Genomic DNA, 25780 nt, shown 5'->3' on the forward strand with positions numbered 1-25780 from the left:
GGTCTAAAACCAGGTGTTTCAGTTATTTTGTCCAACCCCTGTATATATATATATATATATATATATATATATACAGTAAGCAAAGAGAGTTTTTTCGTTGTTTTCTTTATATTTTGTAAAATTCAATATTAAAATGTCCTCAAAGAATGTGCAGAGAAAGCGTAGTGGTGAGAAAATGAACAAATCTATTATTGTTTCTTCTATAATTATTCCTGCCAGTAGCTGTCACTGTGTATCAGACAGAGGGGACAGTGAGTGAGAGAGAAGAAGGAAATCGCTGAGTAAAGTATTCTTTCTTTCGTGCAATTACAAAATACAGTGCTATTGAAATAAAGAAGGAGATAATAGAGAAATATGAGTTATTGTTGTTTCTGGTAAATACATTTTATAAAAAAGAAGGAAATGTATTATGGTGTATGGTACAGCACGTACTGTACTGAAATGTGATGTGTGTTTTTTTTTATGTACAGTACAGTACTACTGTGTATTGTTGCTTATTATTGTTTATTACAGGAATGTCTATTTTATAATTTAATTAATGAAAATATACTTGTATTTATAACAAAAAAGACCACTTAAGACATTAGAAGGGTTAGGTAAGGGGGTGGTTTGGGAGGTCTGGCACATATTAACTGTATTTACATTATTTCTTATGGGAAAAATAGGTTTAACTAACAAACATTTTGACTTAAGAACAGCCCTTCGGAACCAATTACATTTGTAAGTCAAGGGTCTACTGTAGTCTTAAATTTTAAATAAACCCACTGTTTAAATTCTGTAGGTCTGTGTGCTGTTCTGTTCAAATATTTTACTGTCAGTATAGTTAATTTAATATGATTTAATTGCTATATTTGTTTGCTGGTGTAATGTACCTTTCTTAAGTGTATCAATTTGTATATCAAAGGGGAACTATCAAGACACTTCTAGTTTTATTTTATCTACTCATAATTTGACAATCAACATTCAAACAATTACAAATATAAGCAAATAAATCCTTCATACATGCCTATTTAATTTGTGTTGAAATGTGAAAGGTTAAATATAAGATGCCCGCCTTCTGTTGTAACTAGAAAAAGTGTTGTGTTGGAATTGGTGGTCCAGCTGTAAAATCAGAGGGGTTAAAGCAACTCAATTCAAACAGAGACCTATTTCAGATCAGTAAAATTGACCAATTGACTAATCACATCATCCGTCTATGGGTGGGCTTTGTTATCACTAACTTTGCGACAAGTTCTGCCCACTGTGCCAGCTTCAATAATATCTGTGTGCAGAGCCCTGTGGGCATGACTGTCATGAACTTTTTTTTTTTTTGCACATTATTTCTGTATCCCTTTGAAATGTAAACTGGACTTTTTAAGGTTGAACTATTGTCTTACTTTTTGTTCCTTAATAATCCTAATGGATCAACACACTGATATAAATTTGGTCTCATCTTAAAGGTAAGTGTAATATAGCACATGTCCAGAGAACTCTAGTAATAGCTTAATGCAGCAGCGATCTTTGTTGACAATGACAAAATAACATATTTAGTCTTGCTGATCTGAAAATTAAAAATGCACGATGTGAGGCATGTGTGCATCATTTACCCACTGAAGCGATGGTACCAGAATGCACTGAGCAGTTACTTGCACAGCTGATCAAGTTGGTGGAACAAGGGTTTTAAGGACCTGGGTTTGATACTTCCTCTGGGCACTGTGGTTTCTTATTCTATTTCTCAGAAATGTTGGTGAATGGGTTGCTCTGAATCGCATATATGTTTGAGTAAGTCCATGTGTGAGTATGAATATTCGGATATGCTCAAAATACCCCCCCCCCCCCCCCCCCCCCCTATGTACAGATGAAAAAAAATGAATAAACGTATTATACTTATTAGCTTTGCATTATGTTAGAATCGGTCAGTTTTTCCATTAGTTATTTATGGCAGGAATGTTTTAGAATGGCAACAAATACCAATTTTACAAGTTTACAAAAGTTTAACTTCAGACCCCAAAGATAAGATCTGTACATTTGGTGTACACTATTACTATAATGACTATAATCAATGCATGGAACCTTCATCCTTTAAAGGTTTCAGGCTGAACCAAAATTGGCAGAACTAAATGAAATGTCTTTTCCACCCTACCAGTCACACTGGCAGGTTGTTCATTGCTGCACACTGAACTTTACTCAAAAACATTTTAGTGGTGATCCAATGGAGAACCCAGTTAATTATATGTAAATTTAAGTAAATTACTCAGGTCCAAAAAACTAAAGGAAATTAAAAGTGAAAGGGGTTACAAAATGATGCATTAAACATGCAGTAAACAATACATTAAAAAAATTAATACATTAAATCCTGATGTATCAAATATGATACAAAACTCTTCTTTCTTTCTTTCTTTCTTTCTTTCTTTCTTTCTTTCTTTCTTTCTTTCTTTCTTTCTTTCTTTCTTTCTTTTAAAATTTAATTTAAAAATGTAAAGCAACATTAAAATATGCCACATTAAAAACTGGTTTACAGCAGGTTCCTGTTCTGCAGCACAAAAAGAGACACAAAACAAACAAAAACACCAAAGCATACAAAATGACAAAAACATTTAACCAGACATTACAAACTTAGAGTCAATGATTACAAATATAACTTTCCATGAGATATTGTTTATATACTTGTTTAAAATGTACACTAGATGTACTCATTCTTATGTTATATGGAATCTCATTCCAGACTTTGGTGTATGTATGAAGGAATGATCTGTAGCCACAATTGTTTTTCGTAAGCTGGAACTGGGATAAGTACATTTGAAACCGATCTAGTGATATGTTCTTGCCTTTGGTTAGACCTTGGAAATAAATCAATCAATGATGAAGGAGAATTGCTATGTTGGATCTTAAAATATAATCTCATAGCTTGAGTATTTACATAATTCTGAAAAATATGCAAAGTCTTTTTTTTTTTTTTTTTTTTTTTTTTTGCATTTCACAGAAGGTCAAATAAACACTCCAGTTAAAAAAAATTATACTTTTTTTTTTTAACTAATGTAATACATACATTGGTTCAGGCTTTTAAGTCCCTGTGTTGAGGTTTAAAAAGTCGTATTAAAAGAAATATTAGTGATCTAATAATAGTGGAATAATTTCTTTGACATTTACACATTTTTGTGTTAATTTATTAAACATTTTGCACATATTTGTGTATATTTGTACACTTTATAGTGTATAAAACAGTGTATATTATACATTCGATATTAGGACGCCGTCCGGAACACAGCCAAGCCTCGATCACAAATGCGTCACGTGAGCGGAAGTATGTGACATCATCACAACAGTGTCGTCTCCTGACCGTGTCCGGTTTCTCCTCTCTCGGTGCATATTTGAAACCAGTATCGAGCTGCGGACATGTTTAATAGCACAGTCAGATGTGTGTGTTATTTTAACATGGTGAATTAAACAGCAGACAGGACGCGACGTGTATTTTGCTGTGTACTTCGTCACCTGAAGGAGTGGTGATGGTGGAGCAGTCAGACAGAGCCCCGCTGTTGGACTGGGAGGAGGAGATCAGCCGGGCCGAACAGTTCCCCCCTGGTTCCTCCGCGCACACTGGAGGGGTTCCAGCATCTGACCCTTCCATGTGCCGATCACAGAGCAGGAACGACGCTAATAACAGCTGGACTACCGCTGTGAGTCCGGGAGGTGTAGGCGGTGTAACAGCTGTTAAAGGCAGTAGGAACGGGCGTTCTCCCTCCAGGCGCGCTGGGCCGGATGGGGATGCTTCAGGCACTGATGAGGAAGGAGACTGCGCTTTCCCTGGGACCTCGATCCAAAACCGAGCCGTTACTGTGTGGGAGGAAAAAGACCAAATTATTGCTGTGTTTGTGGTGACTTTTGACACCAGATCAGGTGAGATGTATCATTAATACCGTGCACCAGTTTAGTGCCAGTATGGAGTGTTGAATAGTTGCATAATAAAATGTATTAGTGTAGTATAAGTACAGCATACAAGTATACTTTACATAGTATATTACTATAATAGTGTGTTAGTAAAGTGTGAGTAAAAGGTATTGACATGTAGGCAGAGTCAGAGATGTTCACGAGTCACAAAATACGAGTCCGAGTCGAGTCACGAGTCTTTAGGCTAGAGTCCGAGTCGAGTCACGAGTCTTTAGGCTAGAGTCCGAGTCAAGTCACGAGTCTTTAGGCTAGAGTCCGAGTCAAGTCACGAGTCTTTACGCTAGAGTCCGGGTCAAGTCACGAGTCTTTACGCTAGAGTCTGGGTCAAGTAACGAGTCTTTAGGCTAGAGTCCGAGTCTAGTCACGAGTATTTAGGTTAGAGTCCGAGTCTAGTCACGAGTATTTAGGTTAGAGTCCGAGTCTAGTCATGAGTCTTTAGGTTAGAGTCCGAGTCTAGTCACGAGTCTTTAGGCTAGAGTCCAAGTCAAGTCACGAGTCTTTGGGGTAGAGTCTGAGTCGAGTTACGAGTCTTTAGGCTACAGTCTGAGTCAAGTCACGAGTCTTTAGGCTAGAGTCCGAGTCAAGTCACGAGTCTTTGGGGTAGAGTCCGAGTCAAGTCACGAGTCTTTGGGGTAGAGTCCGAGTCGAGTCACGAGTCTTTAGGCTGGAGTCCGAGTCGAGTCACGAGTCTTTAGGCTGGAGTCCGAGTCAAGTCATGAGTCTGTAGGCTAGAGTCCGAGTTGAGTCACGACTCTTTAGGCTAGAGTCCGAATCAAGTCACAAGTCTTTAGGCTAGAGTTTGAGTCAAAGTCACGAGTCTTTAGGCTAGAGTCCGAGTCGAGTCACGAGTCTTTAGGTTAGAGTCCTAGTCAAGTCACGAGTCTTTAGGCTAGAGTCCGAGTCAAGTCATGAGTCTTTAGGCTAGTGTCCGAGTCAAGTCACGAGTTTTTAGGCTAGAGTCCGCATCACGAGTCTATAGGCTAGAGTCCAAGTCAAGTTACGAGTCTTTGGGGTAGAGTTCGAGTCGAGTTACGAGTCTTTGGGGTAGAGTCCGAGTCGAGTCACGAGTCTTTGGTGTAGAGTCCGAGTCAAGTCACGAGTTTTCGGTTAGAGTCCGAGTAAAGTCACGAGTCTTTAGGCTAGAGTCTGTGTCGAGTCACGAGTCTTTAGGCTAGAGTCCGTGTCGAGTCACGAGTCTTTAGGCTAGAGTCCAAGTCAAGTCACGAGTCTTTAGGCTAGAGTCCGAGTCAAGTCACGAGTCTTTGGGGTAGAGTCTGAGTCAAGTCATGTGTCTTTAGGCTAGAGTCCGAGTCGAGTCACGAGTCAATATAATATACACAAAACATATATTGGAAATTTACCATAGAAATAAACAAATAATATGTAAGTTCAGATAGCAACAGATTAGCGACTGTATTTTGCCATTTTACTTCGTGCCTTTACTTTCCTGTACCAGTTAAAAGCTTAAACTGACGTTTTGTTTTCATTGCAAATTACAGCACAGCAGCCAAAATCCCAAACACAGCAAAAAATCCATAATACTGCTTACCTTACCTGTTGTTCAAGATGCTATTACATTTATAATTGTGTGTTGTCCTATTAGGAATATAATCCGTTATTTTGTAAATGTGCTTATAATTAAAAACCTCCAAACTTTTCCCTGTTGTGAAGTAAAAAACGAACTATCAAGCGTTTCATTAACAATCAACTGTGTGACGCTGCAAACTAAATACATGCAAATAACAGCATTTCTTACTAACAATTAAAATCAGAAGGTCTGATTGGTTCAGAAAGCGGTTCTTACAATCATTAGCGCCAATTCTGTAGGAGCGTTCCATTCACATTGTCTGTTACTGTGAAGTGCACTGCGTAGGGTATTCCACCATTTTAAGTAGGGAGCGACGCTTCATCACTACGCCGGAAGCTGGTTCGATCAGAATGATGTGGGATATATATATACAGGGGTTGGACAAAATAACTGAAACACCTGTCATTTTAGTGTGGTAGGTTTCATGGCTAAATTGGACCAGTCTGGTGGCCAATCTTCATTAATTGCACATTGCACCAGTAAGAGCAGAGTGTGAAGGTTCAATTAGCAGGGTAAGAGCACAGTTTTGCTCAAAATATTGCAATGCATTCAACATTATGGGTGACATACCAGAGTTCAAAAGAGGACAAATTGTTGGTGCACGTCTTGCTGGCGCATCTGTGACCAAGACAGCAAGTCTTTGTGATGTATCAAGAGCCACGGTATCCAGGGTAATGTCAGCATACCACCAAGAAGGACAAACCACATCCAACAGGATTAACTGTGGACGCAAGAGGAAGCTGTCTGAAAGGGATGTTCGGGTGCTAACCCGGATTGTATCCAAAAAACATAAAACCACGGCTGCCCAAATCACGGCAGAATTAAATGTGCACCTCAACTCTCCTGTTTCCACCAGAACTGTCCGTCGGGAGCTCCACAGGGTCAATATACACGGCCGGGCTGCTATAGCCAAACCTTCGGTCACTCGTGCCAATGCCAAACGTCGGTTTCAATGGTGCAAGGAGCGCAAATCTTGGGCTGTGGACAATGTGAAACATGTATTGTTCTCTGATGAGTCCACCTTTACTGTTTTCCCCACATCCGGGAGAGCTACGGTGTGGAGAAGCCCCAAAGAAGCGTACCACCCAGACTGTTGCATGCCCAGAGTGAAGCATGGGGGTGGATCAGTGATGGTTTGGGCTGCCATATCATGGCATTCCCTTGGCCCAATACTTGTGCTAGATGGGCGCGTCACTGCCAAGGACTACCGAACCATTCTGGAGGACCATGTGCATCCAATGGCGGTGCCGTGTATCAGGATGACAATGCACCAATACACACAGCAAGACTGGTGAAAGATTGGTTTGATGAACATGAAAGTGAAGTTGAACATCTCCCATGGCCTGCACAGTCACCAGATCTAAATATTATTGAGCCACTTTGGGGTGTTTTGGAGAAGCGAGTCAGAAAACGTTTTCCTCCACCAGCATCACGTAGTGACCTGGCCACTATCCTGCAAGAAGAATGGCTTAAAATCCCTCTGACCACTGTGCAGGACTTGTATATGTCATTTCCAAGACGAATTGACGCTGTATTGGCCGCAAAAGGAGGCCCTACACCATACTAATAAATTATTGTGGTCTAAAACCAGGTGTTTCAGTTATTTTGTCCAACCCCTGTATGTATAATTGTCACACGTAACTAATGTTGCTGACTTTTGTTTTTGCTAGTCACTAGTCGAGTCCGAGTCATTTGAAACGACTCGATCAGGCATAAGTGAGGTGGTACGTGTCAAAGTAACATCCACATGGATGGCAGGACCCAAGGTTTCTCAGCAGAACATCGCCCAAAGCATTACACTGCCTCCATCGGCTTGCCTTCTTCCCATAGTGCATCCTGGTGCCATGTGTTCCCCAGGTAAGCGTCTCACACGCACCCGGCCATCCATGTGATGTAAAAGAAAACGTGATTCATCAGACCAGGCCACCTTCTTCCATTGCTCCGTGGTCCAGTTCCGATGCTCACATGCTCATTGTTGGCGCTTTCGACGGTGGACAGGGGTCAGCTACAAACTGCAATGCACTGTGTATTCTGACACCTTTCTATCAGAACCAGCATTAACTTCTTCAGCAATTTGAGCTACAGTAGATCATCTGTTGGATCTGACCACACGGGCCAGCCTTTGCTCCCCACGTGTATCAATGAGCCTTGGCCGCCCATGACCCTGTCCTTGGACCACTTTTGATAGATACTGACCACTGCAGACCGGGAACACCCCACAAGAGCTGCAGTTTTGGAGATGCTCTGACCCAGTCGTCTAGTCATCACATTTCGGCCCTCGTCAAACTTGCTCAAATCCTTACGCTTGCCCATTTTTCCTGCTTCTAACACATAAACTTTGAGGATAAAATGTTCACTTGCTGCCTAATATGCCCATGTTCATTCTTCTTGTGCAAAAGCTTCCAGCTTGTTGAGGTTTGATGACTTTCACTTGGAACTGCTTTCTTTAAATCCAACCAAAGTGGCTGGGTGTCTTCACAGACATGATTACCTACATCTGTGCCTAGCCTAACTTGTCAGTACACTCTCAGTGCTGGTCCCAAGCCCGGATAAAAACAAGGAGGAAGAGGTTGCATCGGGAAGAGCATCCGATATAAAACTTTGCCAAGTCAGGTACGCTGACTGTGGTGATACCTATATACTGGATCAGTAACTCATAGCATTGATCTTATTTTAAATATGTTGGGCTACGTCATAATTGTGATGGATCCAAGTATCAGCACAACTTACACTTGACAGAGGCATTGTTAACCAGGGAAAGATGATCCCTTACCCAAAAAACAAAATAGACCTGATAAAAAGGCAAATAAGTAAAAAAACTATGTAGGTAGGATGTGTACCTGATAAACTTTAATCAAATATAGCATTAGTATAACGTTACAGCATAAAACAGTACAGTAACACGCGTCAGCAGCCCTCTGGTTTCATTCCTTATTCCTCATATCAGCTAATATTTGTTCTACTCACTGTACTGGATTATTCATACCGGTGCAAGCTGACAGGAAGCATGCATACAGTATATACACACATGCTTGATATTTTAAGTCACACTAAAAGAAAGTGAAATAAGCAGGGTTTGTGAATCATTGAGCTGACTAACACACTTCTTCCTTTTTAAAAGGAAGTATGATTTGTATTTGTTAAGTAACTTATTGCAAGATAAGGCTTTTGCTGTTTTGTTACAGTAATATGCACATGCTGTTTTGTTTTCTTCAGAATCACAAGCTTTTTATTACTTGCCTAAAGCACCTAGATAGGTCTTATGGACTCTTTGGAATTACCTGCATTTCTTTGTTAGGCACAGGACTTTTATCCTGGCTGTAATAACAGACAAACACATAGGGCTGGGCGGTATATCACAAATATCGATATATTTGATATTACTTCTGTTTTACACAATACTGAAAATGACCATATTCGTTATATAGAGTATGCCTAGTATACACAGGTTACCATTTGAGAACGTCTAGAACAGAGCACAAAAGCACTGTGCTGCACGCACTCTTTCGCGCATGAGCGATAAAAACAAGTCAGAGAACGACTCTTTTTAAACGAATTATTCGTAGGAATCGAATCAGGGAGCTGTGCTCTTATCTATGGTAAAGATTCATTTGTTTTGCTCACTCTATTTCATTATGGTGCGTAAACAACTCTATGAATTAGTGCACAAATGTTTCAGAGATTCAGTTGTGGTTCAGGCCTTGAAAAACAGCTGTGTAAACCAACCAGAGCTTCCAAATTTAGATTTTGGGCAGAATTTCAGTTCTTCGTCTAATCCAAAGCATTATATGCTAAATTTTTTTCTCCATTGTGAGTCATTTAGGTAATCTGGCAATAAAAAAAAACTCTCTCTTTATTGGTTATAAAGGTATAAGTTACAAGTTTCCGCTTTTTACTGCGAAAGCCGAGAGAATAAATTATCCGTTGGATGTGGATGTATATATTCTAAAAACATTTACAAGAAAGTGGATTATATCCCTAATGGAACAACATACGGACATAGATTTGGTCTCAATTTGAAGAAGAGAAGCTCAGGTAAGCAGCAGTTATGATTTTATGCTCCTGTGTGGTTGATTTGGGTCATGGTGCTGCTGTTTACCGTACACTTTCATTTTGCAGTGATAGCAAAGCATTATGAAATAATGAACTTTTTCGGGATTTTTCGATGCTCATTTATTTAAAGTAAAAAGGCAGTGGCCTGTCATTGCACTTTGTTAAGTTTACATTATATCGTATTGTATATCGCCACTTTTCAAAAGCATATAGAGATATGAGTTTTGTAGCCATATCGCCCAGCCCTACAAACACATGATCTTTCGAACTCCATTTAGGTTCTTTTAATAAGCATCTTTTCTCAGGTCATACTCCTGCACTAAAGATCTGGACTCTTAAGAGAAAATCAAAAATTACAAACTGTATCCTTTTTAAATCATTGTGTGATAATTTTGTGTGTATCTGTATTCAGCTTTAGGTGTAGCTGCAACTCTGAGACTCTCCTGTGTATTTTCTTTTCTCTCAGTGTGGTCATGTTAGAGGCCATCTGTAAGAGGTGTATCATCACATGTTCCTCCACTACTCGTACCTGCACCATGACCACACAGGATTGTTGAGGTGGCATTCAGGAGAAACCCCACGTGACCCTGCCTCTCACAGACACAGCCATTTGCTCCTGCTGTGCACTGCTATGCCCCTCTTGTATATTTTCATAATATATCTTTGAATTTAGTCTTACCTTTATGTTTGCAAGCTGTTCAGTAACTGAGGAAATGACCCGAGAGACAGTTGTGATGGTTTGGTGTTAAGAAGCAATGTGTGTAATATCAGAAAAAACCTTTTATGTGCTTTTTTTTTTTAATTGTACAACAGGGACAGATGCTATACTCTGATTATACTGTTTAATAATGACACTGTAATACACTGCAATATTCAGTTTTTAAATAAATGGATTTACTTCTGCTGCGGCGCGGCACGGTGGCTAAGTGGGTAGCACTGTCGCCTCACAGCAAGAAGGTCCTGGGTTCGATCCCCAGGTGGGGCGGTCTGGGTCCTTTCTGTGTGGAGTTTGCATGTTCTCACCGTGCCTGCGTGGGTTTACTCCGGGTGCTCCGGTTTCCTCCCACAGTGCAATAACATGCAAGTGAGGTGAATTGGAGATACTAAATTGTCCATGACTGTGTTCGATATAACCTTGTGAACTGAAGAACCTTGTGTGAAGATAAACTACCGTTCCTTTCTCTTTAAAATGAAGCTTTATCCAATCTGCCAAAGGTTAAATTTAATTAATCCATTAACTTTTGTCACGGCTTATCCTGGTCAGGGTTGCGGCATGTTCAGTTCCACCAGAACATGCTTTTTACATGGCAGGAATATCCATTGCAGGGCATCGGCCAGCCTCTTGGACATAGCCAGTCATGTTTGTGTCGATTGTAGCTCGGCTGGTCAATTGCACCTCTGGACTTCGAACTTGGGTCTCAGCAGTGGTGGACTAGCATAGTAGACCACTGTGTCACTCAAGCGTCTAGATTTTATTTCAATGTGTTTAAAAAAAAATAGACAAAACATTTTGAAGCCAAGGGCTTACAAACCTTCCTGCACCAGTAAATCATGGCATTCACTGAACGCAGCAGAAGTAAATACATTTATTTAAAAACTGAATATTGCAGTGTATTACAGTGTCATTATTAAACAGTATAATCAGAGTATAGCATCTTGTCCCTGTTGTACAATTAAAAAAAAAAAGCACATAAAAGGTTTTTTCTGATATTACGCACATTGCATTCAGTAAAAGTAAGTTCAGTTTAATATCTAAAGCTGTCTTTCTTGTTTCATGAACAGGAAACATTGTGGAGTGGTGTTTACCCCAGGACATAAACCTGGATGGTGTGGAGTTTAAGTCAATGGCGAGCGGCTCTCATCGAATTGCGAATGATTTCATGTAAGAACCTGTTCTGATGTTTTTCACTGAAATATCATTTTATTCTACCTTAATTTTGGCCGGCACGGTGGCTCGTGGGTAGCACTGTCGCCTCACAGCAAGAAGGTCCTGGATTCGATTTCCAGTTGGAGCGGTCTGGGTCCTTTCTGTGTGGAGTTTGCATGTTCTCCCCATGTCTGTGTAAGTTTCCTCTGGGAGCTCCGGTTTCCACACACAGCCCAAAGACATGCAAGTAAGGTGAATTGGAGATACAAAATTGTCCGTGACTGTGTTTGACATTAAACTTGAACTGATGAATCTTGTGTAACTAATGATGACCTGTCCTGTCATGAATGTAACCAAAGTGTGTAAAGCATGACGTTAAAATCCAGCCGCTTTATCCTGGTCAGAGCCGAGGCAGGTCTTGTTTTACCGGGAAACACTGGGTGCAAGGCAGGAATACCAAGGACAGGGCGCCAATTTATCACAGGGTTTCGGCCATAGCCAGTCATGTCTGTGTAGACACCCAGCTGGCCAATGGTACAGCTGAGATTTAAACCCAGGTCTCAGAGGTGTTGGGCTAGATTAAGAGACCACTGTGCCACCCAAGCACCTAGACAGTAATGATTTACAGTAAATGTTGAGTCATGGTCTTTTTCTATATAATCCATATCTGAACATTAGATGTGTTTTGTGTTTTCAGATATTTCCGCAAAGGCAGTTACTTTGGACTGGCATGCTTTGCCAACATGCCAGTGGAGAGTGAATTAGAGAGGGGGGCTCGAATGAAGTCCGTAGGCATTCTGTCTCCTTCTTACACCCTGCTGTACCGCTACATGCACTTCCTGGAGAACCAGGTCAAGTAAGTGTGTTTAAATCAGTAGTTTAAATCACTAGTTTTCCTGATAGGTATTTTTGCTTATGTATCGCTATATATTGTCCCTTTATTTATATTTATTTATTGTCTGTTGAATAATTTCTGTGCTGTTTTAGGCCTGTAGTTGTACAGCGTCCTTTAATTTCTTGAAAGGTGCTTAGAACTAACATATTATTAATATTAGTTAGAAGGCATGTATGAGTAGGGTAAAAAGGAATGCCACATTGAGTTGCTGTGCTAGGGGGGTCCTACACGATACACGTTCCTGTCCCTTGACTTTTGGCACATCAGTGTACAATAAAGGAACGGACTGCCACACTATTACTACACTACAACCCCTCTATCCACCCATCCCTCTCACACTGGTGCCTGGACCAGACCCAAATATGGCAGTGAGAAGAGACCCTATCCAAGCTTCCAGACATGGCCAGTTGTAGGTTTTTTTTTCTATTTATTTATGCATTTTCTCCCTTTCTCTTCCGATTTAGCATAGCCAATTAGTCTTCCACTGCTGGGGATCCTGGTTGCGTTCGAGGAGGGTATATTTGCCTAGTCCCTGCCCCCTCTGACACTTGCACAGTCCCTCAACCCATTCTTTTCATGTACAGGCGCCTCGGTCTGCTAATCAAGAGCCCAGAGAAAAAATTGGTGGCCAATTTTGTCTGCTGCAGGCACAATTGTGCCCGCTAGATGGTGGCCAGTCGACCGGTAACCAGGATGTTCAGAATCTCAGCCCTGGTGTGCTGGCAGAATATCCTGCTGTGCCACCTGGGCGCGGCCAGTTGTGTTTTTGTGTAGACGCCCCACCAGGTCATGGCTTTGCTAAGTTTTGAACTCATGACTAGTGGTGTGCTAGTGCATTAGACAGCTACCTTACCCATGTGCCAGGTTTTTGGACTAAGAATTATGTGTCACAAACAAACAATCCATACAAACAAACAAAACCTCAGACTGTATCAGGACATTAAATCGGACTCAAACCTATGCACATACGTACATTGTTATATTTATACTATACATATTCTTCTTTTATCATTTTATTTTTGTATTTGTACTTATATAGTATATATTGGTTATAATCTGTACTATAACTTCTATTATATATATATATTCATTCAGTCATACCTATATTGTGTATATATATGCATTCGTACTGCATATTGTGTGTGTGTATATACAGTATCACAAAAGTGAGTACACCCCTCACATTTCTGCAAATATTTCATTATATCTTTTCATGGGACAACACTATAGACATGAAACTTGGATATAACTTAGAGTAGTCAGTGTACAGCTTGTATAGCAGTGTAGATTTACTGTCTTCTGAAAATAACTCAACACACAGCCATTAATGTCTAAATAGCTGGCAACATAAGTGAGTACACCCCACAGTGAACATGTCCAAATTGTGCCCAAATGTGTCGTTGTCCCTCCCTGGTGTCATGTGTCAAGGTCCCAGGTGTAAATGGGGAGCAGGGCTGTTAAATTTGGTGTTTTGGGTACAATTCTCTCATACTGGCCACTGGATATTCAACATGGCACCTCATGGCAAAGAACTCTCTGAGGATGTGAGAAATAGAATTGTTGCTCTCCACAAAGATGGCCTGGGCTATAAGAAGATTGCTAACACCCTGAAACTGAGCTACAGCATGGTGGCCAAGGTCATACAGCGGTTTTCCAGGACAGGTTCCACTCGGAACAGGCTTCGCCAGGGTCGACCAAAGAAGTTGAGTCCACGTGTTCGGCGTCATATCCAGAGGTTGGCTTTAAACGACATCCTTTTCTTGTTATAACGACATCCTTTCTTATTATAACGACATCTTTTCTCGTTATAACGACATCTTTTCTCGTTATAACGACATCTTTTTTCGTTATAATGACATCTTTTCTCGTTACAACGACATACTTTCTCGTTATAACGACATACTTTCTTGTTATAATGACATACTTTCTCGTTATAACGACATACTTTCTCGTTACAACGACATACTTTCTCGTTACAACGACATACTTTCTCGTTATAACGACATACTTTCTTGTTATAATGACATACTTTCTCGTTATAACAACATACTTTCTCGTTATAACGACATCCTTTTCTCGTTGTAACGACATACTGACGGTATTTTTTTTTTCTGTGTGGCAGCAATACGCTTCCATACATATGAACTTGAGTGACATCCCATTCTTAATCCATAGGGTTTAATATGATATTGGCCCACCCTTTGCAGCTATAACAGCTTCAGCTCTTCTGGGAAGGCTTTCCACAAGGTTTAGGAGTGTGCCAGGTTTTTGGACTAAGAATTATGTGTTATATTCTATTAGTGTCAGAAATAGAAGACTTGCAGAAATAATTTAATTCCCAAGACTGCCCTGACATAAATGTCCCGCCACATCGAAAAATGGCCTTAAATCTATTTGAACAAGAAGAGAATTTTGTGTTCATATAGCTCTGATAAAATCATATCTCTGTCCAGTTTAGCCAGAAAGTTTATTCTTGCTACTTAAGCCCTACAATGGGTACACAGTCTTTGCTGTTTTTTTTTTTTCATTTTCAGTACTGTTAGACACCTGATTTTTATAATAGTGTAGCAGTGAACAGAACTACGAACCATACCCATGCTATTGTTTGTGTTCCGTGTGGCACCTCATCAGTTTTTACTTATATCTTTATCTCTCTTTTTGATTTGTCTTGGTTAATTATTGAGCTTGTTTAAGAACACCTTGTATGCTTATTATTACAATGCTATCTGTGTGTGACTACAGGAACCAGCTGCAGTGTCCTGGCCAGTACTCTCCACTAGAGGCGTTTTATGAGGATAAGAAGGCAGTCCTTCCCACTGGAGAAAACGGCCTAGTTACAGTCTGCCCCACCAGCTCCCAGAGCACCATGGTTAACCGCTGCATGCATCCAGAGATGAAGGTGAGATGATGGTCAGGGTTAAAATTTTGCCCAACAGACAGGCTGAGAAAGTCTTTTGTACCCCAGGCAGTCAGATACTGTTAACAAAAACTGTTAACAAACTAACAGACCTGAAATATAACTAAGGCCCTACCTAATTCACGGCTGTGAAAATTGCATCACGGACAGTAAAATGAGGTGTGTCCTATTTAATATGCAATTTGCTGCGAAATTTAAAATGTAGGGTTTGTGTTTAGTGGTTTAACATTTTTCATTTGTGAGCATTCAAGTGCCTCACGTTTACTGATTAATTTGCAGTGAGGCGGTTCTAGTAATCCTACAGCAATTCAGTTAGCAATCGATTAGTCAAGATGTAGAAATGTAAAGCAGCTAAAAACAACCAATTCTGTGGACACAGAAGGTAGGGCGCGTCAAAACATGGACAGGAATTTTCATCTTCGAGATGCTGAATGTTCTGCGTTTACACTTCATTATTAAGGTAGGCTTTGCTGTGTACTGTAGCTTCAATTTAAATCTATTACTCAATTACTGAGTGTTATTCAATGACTATTACAATAAACCAAGGACACACCAGGGATGACTTATAGACCAAGTCACATACACACACGATGCAGAATTTGCCAAACACCTATTGGCATAAAACACATTCTGATAGAATGCCCCAAATACACAAAGGAAAAACAACAAGTACACATGCCTAAAACCATAAAAGAAATGCAAGTACACATGCCTGAAACCATAAAAAAATCTTACAGTTTTAACCTACCTTGCAGCCATAAAAATAAAAATGAAAATATAAAATAGACCCAAAATAACACAAAAACACAAGATGCAATAAGCAGACTCAAACATAATATCGATCATGCTATAACATTACACAAATATGTGTTAAACATGGTGTTAAAATCCATACAAACAAACAAAACCTCAGACTGTATCAGGACATTAAATCGGACGCGAACCTATGCACACACGTACGCTGTTAAATCCATACTATATATACATACTAACTATACTACATATTCTTCTTTTATAATCTATACTATTGAATCTATTACTGAATATATATATACACAATCAACCATAACATTAAAACCACCTCCTTGTTTCTACACTCACTGTCCATTTTATCAGCTCCACTTACCATATAGGAGCACTTTGTAGTTCTACAATTACTGACTGTAGTCCATCTGTCTCTCTGCATGCTTTGTTCTGCATGCTGTTCTTCACTGGTCAGAACCCCCACAGGACCACTACAGAGCAGGTATTATTTAGGTGGTGGATCATTCTCAGCACTGCAGTGACACTGACATGGTGGTGGTGTGTTAAAAACACACCTCACTGTCACTGTTGGACTGAGAATAGTCCACCAACCAAAAATGTCCAGCCAACTCAAACAGCAGCAATAGATGAGCGATCGTCTCTGACTTTACATCTACAAGGTGGACCAACTAGGAAGGAGTGTCTAATAGAGTGGACAGTGAGTGGACACGGTATTTAAAAACTCCAGCTGCGCTGCTGTTTCTGATCCACTCACACCAGCACAACACACACTTACGCACCATGTCATTGTTACTGCAGTGCTGTAAATGATCCACCACCTAAATAATACCTACTCTGTGGTGGTCCTGTGGGGCTCCTGACCATTGAAGAACAGGGTGAAATTAGGCAAAAAAAAGTATGTAGAAAAACAGATGGACTACAGTCAGTAATTGTAGAACTACAAAGTGCTTCTATATGGTAAGTGGAGCTGATAAAATGGATAGTGAGTGTATATAGACGTATATACATTTGATTTATATTCTTTCTGTACCACCCCATTACTTACATTTCTATTACACTGTTATTACTATTATATTGTTTTATCTATGTATCCATTCATCCATGCATCCATGTATCCATCCATCCATTAAATGTTCTGGTTCTTATTATATAGGCTTATAGTATACTGTGACATTTTATCTCACAACTAGATATGTCTTTTGTACTACCTATATGCTTGTGGACATTCATCCAGGTCAAAATAACACAGCATGCAATTGTCATGTTTTTGCACTGAAATTCTCATTTAATGATATTCACCTTGCTGAACAGGGATCCGGTTTAATGCAAAAGGATTCCATGTATGTGTTTTTAAACAGACACTTTGTCTAACCTTGTGACTCACATTCATGCCTATCTGAATAACATCATCTGTATAATTTATTGTTGTCTTATTAAGCAAATAAGGGTCACGATCAGGTCTTTGTTTACTTTCTGCCAGATTACACATCCTGCTGGCTGCATGTCTCAGTTCATCCGTTTCTTCGGTGAGCAGATCATGGTACTGTGGAAGTTTGCCCTGTTAAGGAAGCGCATCCTGATCTTCTCTCCTCCGCCTGTCGGTGTGGTCTGTTACCGGGGTGAGACTCAATCCGACAACCTGTAAATAGATTAGTATGCTAATACAAATCCGCTTAGGCATAGGAATGTTTAATTATGATCTACACGCTACAGTGGGTTGCATGTAGTGCTTTTATTTATTTGTACTCATTAAGTAGAAGCAACGATGTTGATTTTGAGTCTGTATTGTTTTTAATTTACAGCTTCTGATTTACTTAGTTTCTTTTTCCTCCACCATGGTTTTCAGTATACTGCTGCTGCTGTCTTGCTAACGTCTCCATACCTGGGATTGGTGGCTCTGTACCTGAGTTCCGCCCCTTTTTCTACATCAATGTTGCTGACATCACTGCTCTGGAGAAAGAGATGTCCTATGTTGCATGTAAGTGGCTCATGTTGATCTGTATGTTTTATTTATGGAATAAATGCAGTTTCATAGCCAAAAAAAGGTAATAATACAAAAAATGTCCAACATATTACTTTTATACTCATTTATATGAAGTTGTGTGGGGCGGCACAGGGGCTCGGTGGGTAGCACTGTCGCCTCACAGCAAGAAGGACCTAGGTTTGATTTCCAGGTGGTGCAGTGTGGATTTTTCATGCGTGGGTTTTATCCGGGAACGCCGGTTTCCTCCCACAGTCCACAGACATGCAAGTGAGGTGAACTGGAGATACAAAATTGTCCATGACTGTGTTTGACTGTAATTAAAAACTTAAACTGTTGAATCTTTTTAAAATGTTTCCCATTTTTCTCCCCCTTTAGTGCATCCAATTATTCAATTTTTGCATCGTGCTTCCTCTCTGTCTATGCCGAACCCTGCCCAGTTTTGCATTTGTCCCAGTCTGCAATCATTTGTCTTTGTCTGTGTGTATATAGGCACTACAGAGAAGATCTTTGAGGAGAAAAAGGAGCTCTACGATGTCTATATTGACAACCAGAATGTAAAGACACACAGAGAAGGCCTGCAGCCTCTGCTCCGAATTAACAGTGCAGACCGGGAGAAGTATCGTAAACTCAGTGAACAGAGGTATCGCATATTTTGGGTCATACATCATAATATCCTAATACTATAGGATAGATAATAATATATGGACAAAAGTATTAGGACAACCCTTTAAACTATACTGAACTCATCTGTTTTATGTACCACAACAGTTGCTAAGAGGTGTAAAATCTGTTATATAAAGGAAATTATATGCATCCAGCTTTGCAATGAAAAGCTTGGTTTAAACAAAATCTAGTGGCCTGCTCAGAGCCCTGACCTCAGTCCCACTAAACAGCTTTGGGATGAACTGGAACATCAATTAAGGCCAGAGACCAGTCTTACAAATGCTCTTTTGACTCAATAGGCACAATTTAAAGTGAGAAGCCTTCTCAGAAGAGTGGCTGTTGTTACAGCTGAAAGGAACACAGAAATCACTCTCTTTTAATACCACTTGATTTTGTAATAGGATGCTCAACAAGCTTAATGGTCAGGTGTCCAAATTCTTTTTTGCCATATAGTGTACCTTTGCCTGTTACCAAGTCACTTGCTTAGTGTGGAATGTTTTAAAAGAGTGTAAGCTTTTGCCAGTTAAGTAAAAGTTGAAGAAATCACAGATTGTTGTCCAACATTTTGGTGTCTAGATTTCTGTCTAGAAAGTAAGAAGTAAGAAGTGTCTAGAAGTAATGTAGGTAGGTAGTTAGATAGATGGATGGATGGATGGATAGATAGGTATATAGATTTATAGATAGATAGGTGGATGGGTGGGTGGGTGGGTGGATAGATAATTAATAGGTAGGTAGGTAGGTAGGTAGGTAGGTAGGTAGATAAAAAACAGGACAGGAAAGGGCCCTTCTCTTTACTGTTTCAGGAAAGTTGGAAGCATATTATTTCCCTTATATAACTGATGTATTATACCTGTTAGCAATTCATGAATTAAATAATTTTTTCCATAAATATATCCAGTTCCCCTGTACTCTGGTACTTTTTGCACAATAAACACCTTTGCTGGCCAAGCAAGGTCACAGGTTAGCACATGCTAAACCAGTATGTGGAAACTCTTTACATTGGTCATCAGTGAGTCCTAACAGGTACCAAGGACCACACTATGCCCTCTATATTCCGGCACCATAACAAAATTCTACAGCCAACAAATTGCTGCACAATTAAATGCATTATTACTGTTTATTTGCTCTTTTTTTTTTAAAGTAAGTGACCATACTTAATGATTTATAACAGAAAACAGTGATTAAAATACAGATTTTCCCCTCACGCAATACTGATGCATTAAACAGCATGTAATTAATAATTGACATTAGAATACAAAGCAGCCTGAAAGCATTATTTGACATCATGTTGCCACGGTCGTGATGATAATATGAACATGTCTTTGCAGGCAGTTGTTGCTGTATTCTCAGGAGGTTGATGGGGACTGCAGCTCTAACGAGGAAGACCTTTTCATTCTGTAAGTGGCATACTTGTGTCATCTACATTAGCATTTTCAGTCCTTATGACGTTTTCATGTCATTCAAATTTTTTATTACCGCTTTTTACTGGTCAGGGTGGAAACACTGGGTACAAGGCAGGAATACCCAGTGCCGGGGCGCCAATCCATCGTGGGGCTTCGGCCATCCTTCCTGCTGGGGGATATTACTTGCTGAGATTCAAACCTTATCCTTATATAGACATAGATATACACCGATCAGCCATAACATTAAAACCACCTCCTTGTTTCTACACTCACTGTTCATTTTATCAGCTCCACTGACCATATAGGAGCACTTTGTAGTTCTACAATTACTGACTGTAGTCCATCTGTTTATCTACATACATTTTTAGACTGCTTTCACCCTGTTCTTCAATGGTCAGGACCCCCACAGGACCACTACAGAGCAGGTATTATTTAGGTGGTGACACTGACATGGTGGTGGTGTGTTAGTGTGTGTTGTGCTGGTATGAGTGGATAAGACACAGCAGAGCTGCTGGAGTTTTTAAATACACTGTTTTTAAATTTCACTGTCCACTCTATTAGACACTCCTATCTAGTTGGTCCACCTTGTAGATGTAAAGTCAGAGACGATCGCTCATCTATTGCTGCTGTTTGAGTTGCTCATCTTCTAGACCTTCATCAGTGATCACAGGACGCTGCCCACGGGGCACTGTTGGCTGGATGTTTTTGGTTGGTGGACTATTCTCAGTCCAGCAGTGACAGTGAGGTGTTTAAAAACTCCTTCGGCATTGCTGTGTCTGATCCACTCATACCAGCACAACACACACTAACACACCACAGTCAGTGTCACTGCAGTGCTGAGAATGATCCACCACCCAAATAATACCTACTCTGTGGTGGTCCTAACAAAGGCTAACAAAGTATGCAGAGAAATAGATGGACTACAGTCAGTAATTGTAGAACTACAAAGTGCTTCTATATGGTAAGTGGAGCTGATAAAATAAACAGTGAGTGTAGAAACAAGGAGGTGGTTTAAATGTTATGGCTGATCGGTGTAGAATGATCGATTTGAATGCTTCTAATTATTATTATTATTATTATTATGTGGACCATATGGATAGTGTTTCTCTCACTTGAGGGTACTGTTACAAATTACATTTGACAGATAATTTAGCGTGAATTAGTTAATGATGGCATTACACTAAAACTACTACTTCTGCATGCTTTTATGCTTCGAAATTAGTGTTTCTAACTAAGGCCAGCTACTCTCATTCCATACATTTTGTTAAAATAGCGTATACATTTTTTGAGCCTTGTTTTGTTCAGTTTGCGATGTATGGTATGCCTTAAAACCATCACTTGAGCTCAGCCTGAAGTTTTTTTAATGTTGTACATGATTGCCTTGCCAAATTTAAATCCACCTTACGTAGGTTTATTTATGCTTTTTGTTTCTTTTTTCTTCCAATTTAGTGTAGCCAATTAGTCTTCCTTTGCTGGGGACCCTGATCACATCTGAGGAGGGTATACTTGCCTGAAACATGCTCCGTCTGATGCGTGTGCAGTCCACCAACCCCTTCTTATTTGCCCTTACTTTTGGTGGATTCGTCTATGAGGCCAGTCTCGCACATGTAGAGTCATGCACTGATTTCTGCGTTATTCCACTTCTGTACAGGCACCTCAGGCTACTAACCAGGGTCCCTACACATCATCGAAGACCCCACCACCTTTTTAATCCGGTCTTTTCCCACCTGCAGAGTAGTGGCCAATATTGTCTGCTGCAGGCACTGCCAATTGTGCCTGCTAGGGGGCGCCCAGCCATCCGGTAGCACAACTGAGATTCGAGTTCAGAATCCCAGCGCTGACATGCTAGTGGAATATCCCGGTGCCCACCTGGGTGCCCTCCAGTTCTTGACTTTTCTTTTTTTAAATGTTTTTGTTTATGAATTTTCTCCCTTTTCTCCTGACTTTTCAGCACGTCCAATTGCTTGATTGCGTCATTCTTCCTCTCCACTAATGCCGACCCCCGCTCTGATTTGAGGAGACCGAAGCTAACCCACGCCCCCCTCCGACACGTGGGCAGCAGCCGTATGCGTTTTTGTCACCCACACTAGACGAGTGCATATATGCGAATCAGCCTTGTGTACGGAGAGATACACCCTGATCCGCACTCTTTCCCCGCCTCTGTGCAGGCGCCATCAATCAGCCAGCAGAGGTCGTAGTTGCATCAGTTACGAGTAGTCCCTATCCGGCTTAATACCCCACCCCTATATGAACGACAGGCCAATCGTTCATGTGGCTGCTCAGCCCACCTGGATGGCAGAGCTTCGATACGATGTAATTGGTGTGCTAGTGTGTGTTTTTACCACTGCGCTACCTGAGCAGCTACGTTCTTGACTTCTCAAGTAGCATCATCTTGATAACATTTCAAACTGTTAAAGCCGGGATGCCAAGGTCTTTGGAGATACTCTTTAGCTTGCGCCTAGTGATAACAGCATTTCTGATCTGTTCAGGTCTGTATAAAACAAGGCCTTTTTAAGCATCAAAGCCACCATTCATAGGTTAATTGAAGTCACGTGAGCGCTTACAAGGCAGGGACAGGTGAGTCTTATTTTTAGCTAATCAAAGGTTTGTCTGTTGTTTTAAACTGAACAAAGGCATGCCATAAATTCTGTCCTGGCATGGTGTCCTTGTGCCAGTAATGTTGGTCCTAATTGTGTGTATAAGTGTTTTATATGACAATAACGGTACAACATACAGTAGCTGTCATGACTCAACAATTATTAGGATTTTAAAAAGAAAACTGCTCAGTTTTGACATTTGACCAAAACATTAGGCCACAAGAATGCACATATGGCTCATTAATGTGTCATTGGTGACACTTAAGTTTTCACAGTACACACTGGTGACGCATTTGTGTGCTGACTGTCAGCCAAACATAAGTGGCACATTTGTGCCAAGCAGGAACACAGGCAGCACTGTTGCCCAGGAATCAGAATGGAATATTTGTGGTTCTTTTGTCTGTACACGATTGCTGTTACATTTAAAACAGAATTTCCAAAAGTGATTTTTAATTTCTGACATTTCTGCTTTAATGATAGTCACCAACTGGTAGTCACTGGATAATCTGAAAAATACAGTGGTACCTTGTAACTCGACGTTTAAATCTGCATTTGTGTGGAATAACCTTCAGATTCACTCTGAAAGCTCCACATGTATCTGTGTTTAGCTGGATTTTTCCTGACCATTGAAGAACAGGGTAAAAGCAGGCTAAAAATGTATGTAGAGAAACAGATGGACTACACTCACTGTCCATTTTATCAGCTCCACTTACCATATAGAAGCACTTTGTAGTTCTACAATTACTGACTGTAGTCCATCTGTTTCTCTGCATGGTTTGTAAGCCTCCTCTCGTGCTGTTCTTCAATGGTCAGGACCACCACAGGGCAGGTATTATTTGGGTGGTGGATCATTCTCAGCACTGCAGTGACACTGACATGGTGGTGGTGTGTTAGTGTGTGTTGTGCTGGTATGAGTGGATCAGACACAGCAGCGCTGCTGGAGTTTTTAAATACCATGTCCACTCACTGTCCACTCTATCAGACACTCCTACCTAGTTGGTCCACCTTGTAGATGTAAAGTCAGAGACGATCGCTCATCTACTGCTGCTGTTTGAGTTGGTCACCTTCTAGACCTTCATCAGTGGTCACAGGACGCTGCCCACTGGGCGCTGTTGGCTGGATGTTTTTGGTTGGTGGACCAACCCACAGTCCAGCAGTGACAGTGAGGTGTTTAAAAACTCCATGAGCGCTGCTGTGTCTTATCCACTCATACCAGCACAACACACACAAACACACCACCACCATGTCAGTGTCACTGCAGTGCTGAGAATGATCCACCACCCAAATAATACCTGCTCTGTAGTGGTCCTGTGAGAGTCCTGATTATTGAAGAACAGCATGAAAGGGGGCTTACAAAGCATGCAGAGAAACAGATGGACTACAGTCAGTAATTGTAGAACTACAAAGTCCTTCTATATGGTAAGTGGAGCTGATAAAATGGACAGTGAGTGGTTTTAATGTTACGGTTGATCGGTGTATAACAGGTTTCCCATACATCCTTATGGGAAAAAATACCTTGAAACTCAACGCCTTTTAAACTCAATGCCACTCCCACAACCAACTGACATCGAGTTACATGGTACCACTGTACAATAAAGTTGATGCGCAGATAATAATAATGCAAATGAATGATGAAAATTCCACTTGTGTCTACCAGGTTTTTCATGGAGCAAAACAATCGCATCTTTAACACCCTGTTGGAGGTGGCAGCAAGCGCCGATCCCACCCTGACCGCCGAGCACGTCCGCGCCATGGGTTTGGACCCACATTGCGACCGCGGCTTCCTCGTGGACCTGCTGGAGGTCTACGGAATCGACGTCATGCTCGTTATCGACAATCCGTGCTGCCCGTAAGACCAAAGAGATTTCCTCTCTTTTATTTTCTTCATCCCTATCTAATCACTAATGCGCTGGATCTGCTAGCCGGACCTGACTGGAACTCACTGCCTGACTCGCACCTTTCTTCTTTTTTCTGTCTCTTGTTTTTTTTTTTTTTTTTATCCGGCATGGGTGTTTCAGAAGTCAGTACTGATACCTGGCTGCAACGCTGGAGCGAAACGATACTGCCTCTGCAGGCTTTGATACACTGCTGCCTTCACCCTACTGACGTCAGTCTGCTTGTGTGTGTGTATGTGTGTCTGTGTGTGTGTGTTTGTGTTTGCTCAGTGTCCTTCCAGCCACTTCTGGGTTTCCTTCTCTTCTGCACCTACACTAACATCCTGAAAAGCGAACAGCGGATGTCTGTGCCTCTTTGTTACCGATTGTTGTGCTACAGAGCTCAATTGTGACTCTGTTCTTCTAGCCAGTGCTGTTTTGGGGGTCTGATGTCATGATCCTCCCTGGTCTTCAATCTGCTTCATCTTGACTGAAACACACAAAGCTGTTAAGCATCGGATCTTTCCATCGTTTCGTCGGCCTGGTTTTTAGGCTCATCTTGTATGTGGAGGAAGGTAAAACAAAGTGAAAGAAGATGCTTGTAAAAATAATTGTGGTTTTTACATCTACTGGAGAACGTTAATAATTCCTGCAGTATTTCTACAGCCTATTTCAGATGCGTATACGGTTTGTATAAAGAAAACAAATTGATAGAACTATGTGAGTTTTTCTTCAGGATTTTGTCAGTCTTGAGTGTTATTTAAGGAGGGTATGTATTTATGTACACTGAAAATTTGCTAATTAAACCTTTATTTTTTTTTCTGATGGATCTCCAGAGTGGTCTTGACTCTGGACTTGCTCTTCATACTGTATATTTATTACTGCTGTATTTTCACCCCACATATTTGTAAGAATGATGATCCTGGACCAATTTGGGTTTACTGCGAATTCCTAGCACATCTGCTGAAACCCTTTACTCTTCAGAGCGATGCTGCCAGACTGTAATAAGTTCTGGATAAATCCTCCAGATGTTTGCTTCAGTGTTTTTATTTGAAGATGTTAAAATGTGATCAGACTTGATGGTATCACCAAGGTGTTTGTAGTCAGCTTAATCGTAATGGTTAATCTCAACATCTTACCTACTCTAGGGTGTGGTCATTTTTTCTCCCCAATGTGTCAGGTGACTTTAGATTCTGGTTATTCCAGAAACTCGCCCATCGCTGCTTTACTCAGGCTGTGAGTAGGAG

General features: G+C 40.7%; 1 protein-coding gene across 3 annotated transcripts; it reads left to right on the top strand.

Moving 5' to 3' along the window:
• The first annotated feature begins 3368 nt into the window (after positions 1-3368).
• dennd11 (DENN domain containing 11) lies at positions 3369-25510 on the top strand. Of its 3 annotated transcripts, none has more exons than XM_063004632.1 (10): positions 3369-3876; positions 11351-11450; positions 12133-12291; positions 15073-15229; positions 17493-17631; positions 17859-17990; positions 18486-18636; positions 19988-20056; positions 24317-24508; positions 24678-25510. In XM_063004632.1, the coding sequence occupies exons 1-10, from the start codon at positions 3486-3488 to the stop codon at positions 24688-24690; spliced, it is 1503 nt and encodes a 500-aa protein (XP_062860702.1). In that variant the 5' UTR covers positions 3369-3485; the 3' UTR covers positions 24691-25510. The 3 variants fall into 3 exon arrangements, with proteins under 3 accessions (XP_062860702.1, XP_062860701.1, XP_062860703.1); XM_063004631.1 differs by having other exon boundaries at positions 24961-25510; XM_063004633.1 differs by having other exon boundaries at positions 24317-25510.
• The last annotated feature ends 270 nt before the right edge of the window (positions 25511-25780 follow it).

Source organism: Trichomycterus rosablanca, chromosome 11, assembly GCF_030014385.1.
Source record: "Trichomycterus rosablanca isolate fTriRos1 chromosome 11, fTriRos1.hap1, whole genome shotgun sequence".
Taxonomy (NCBI): domain Eukaryota; kingdom Metazoa; phylum Chordata; class Actinopteri; order Siluriformes; family Trichomycteridae; genus Trichomycterus; species Trichomycterus rosablanca.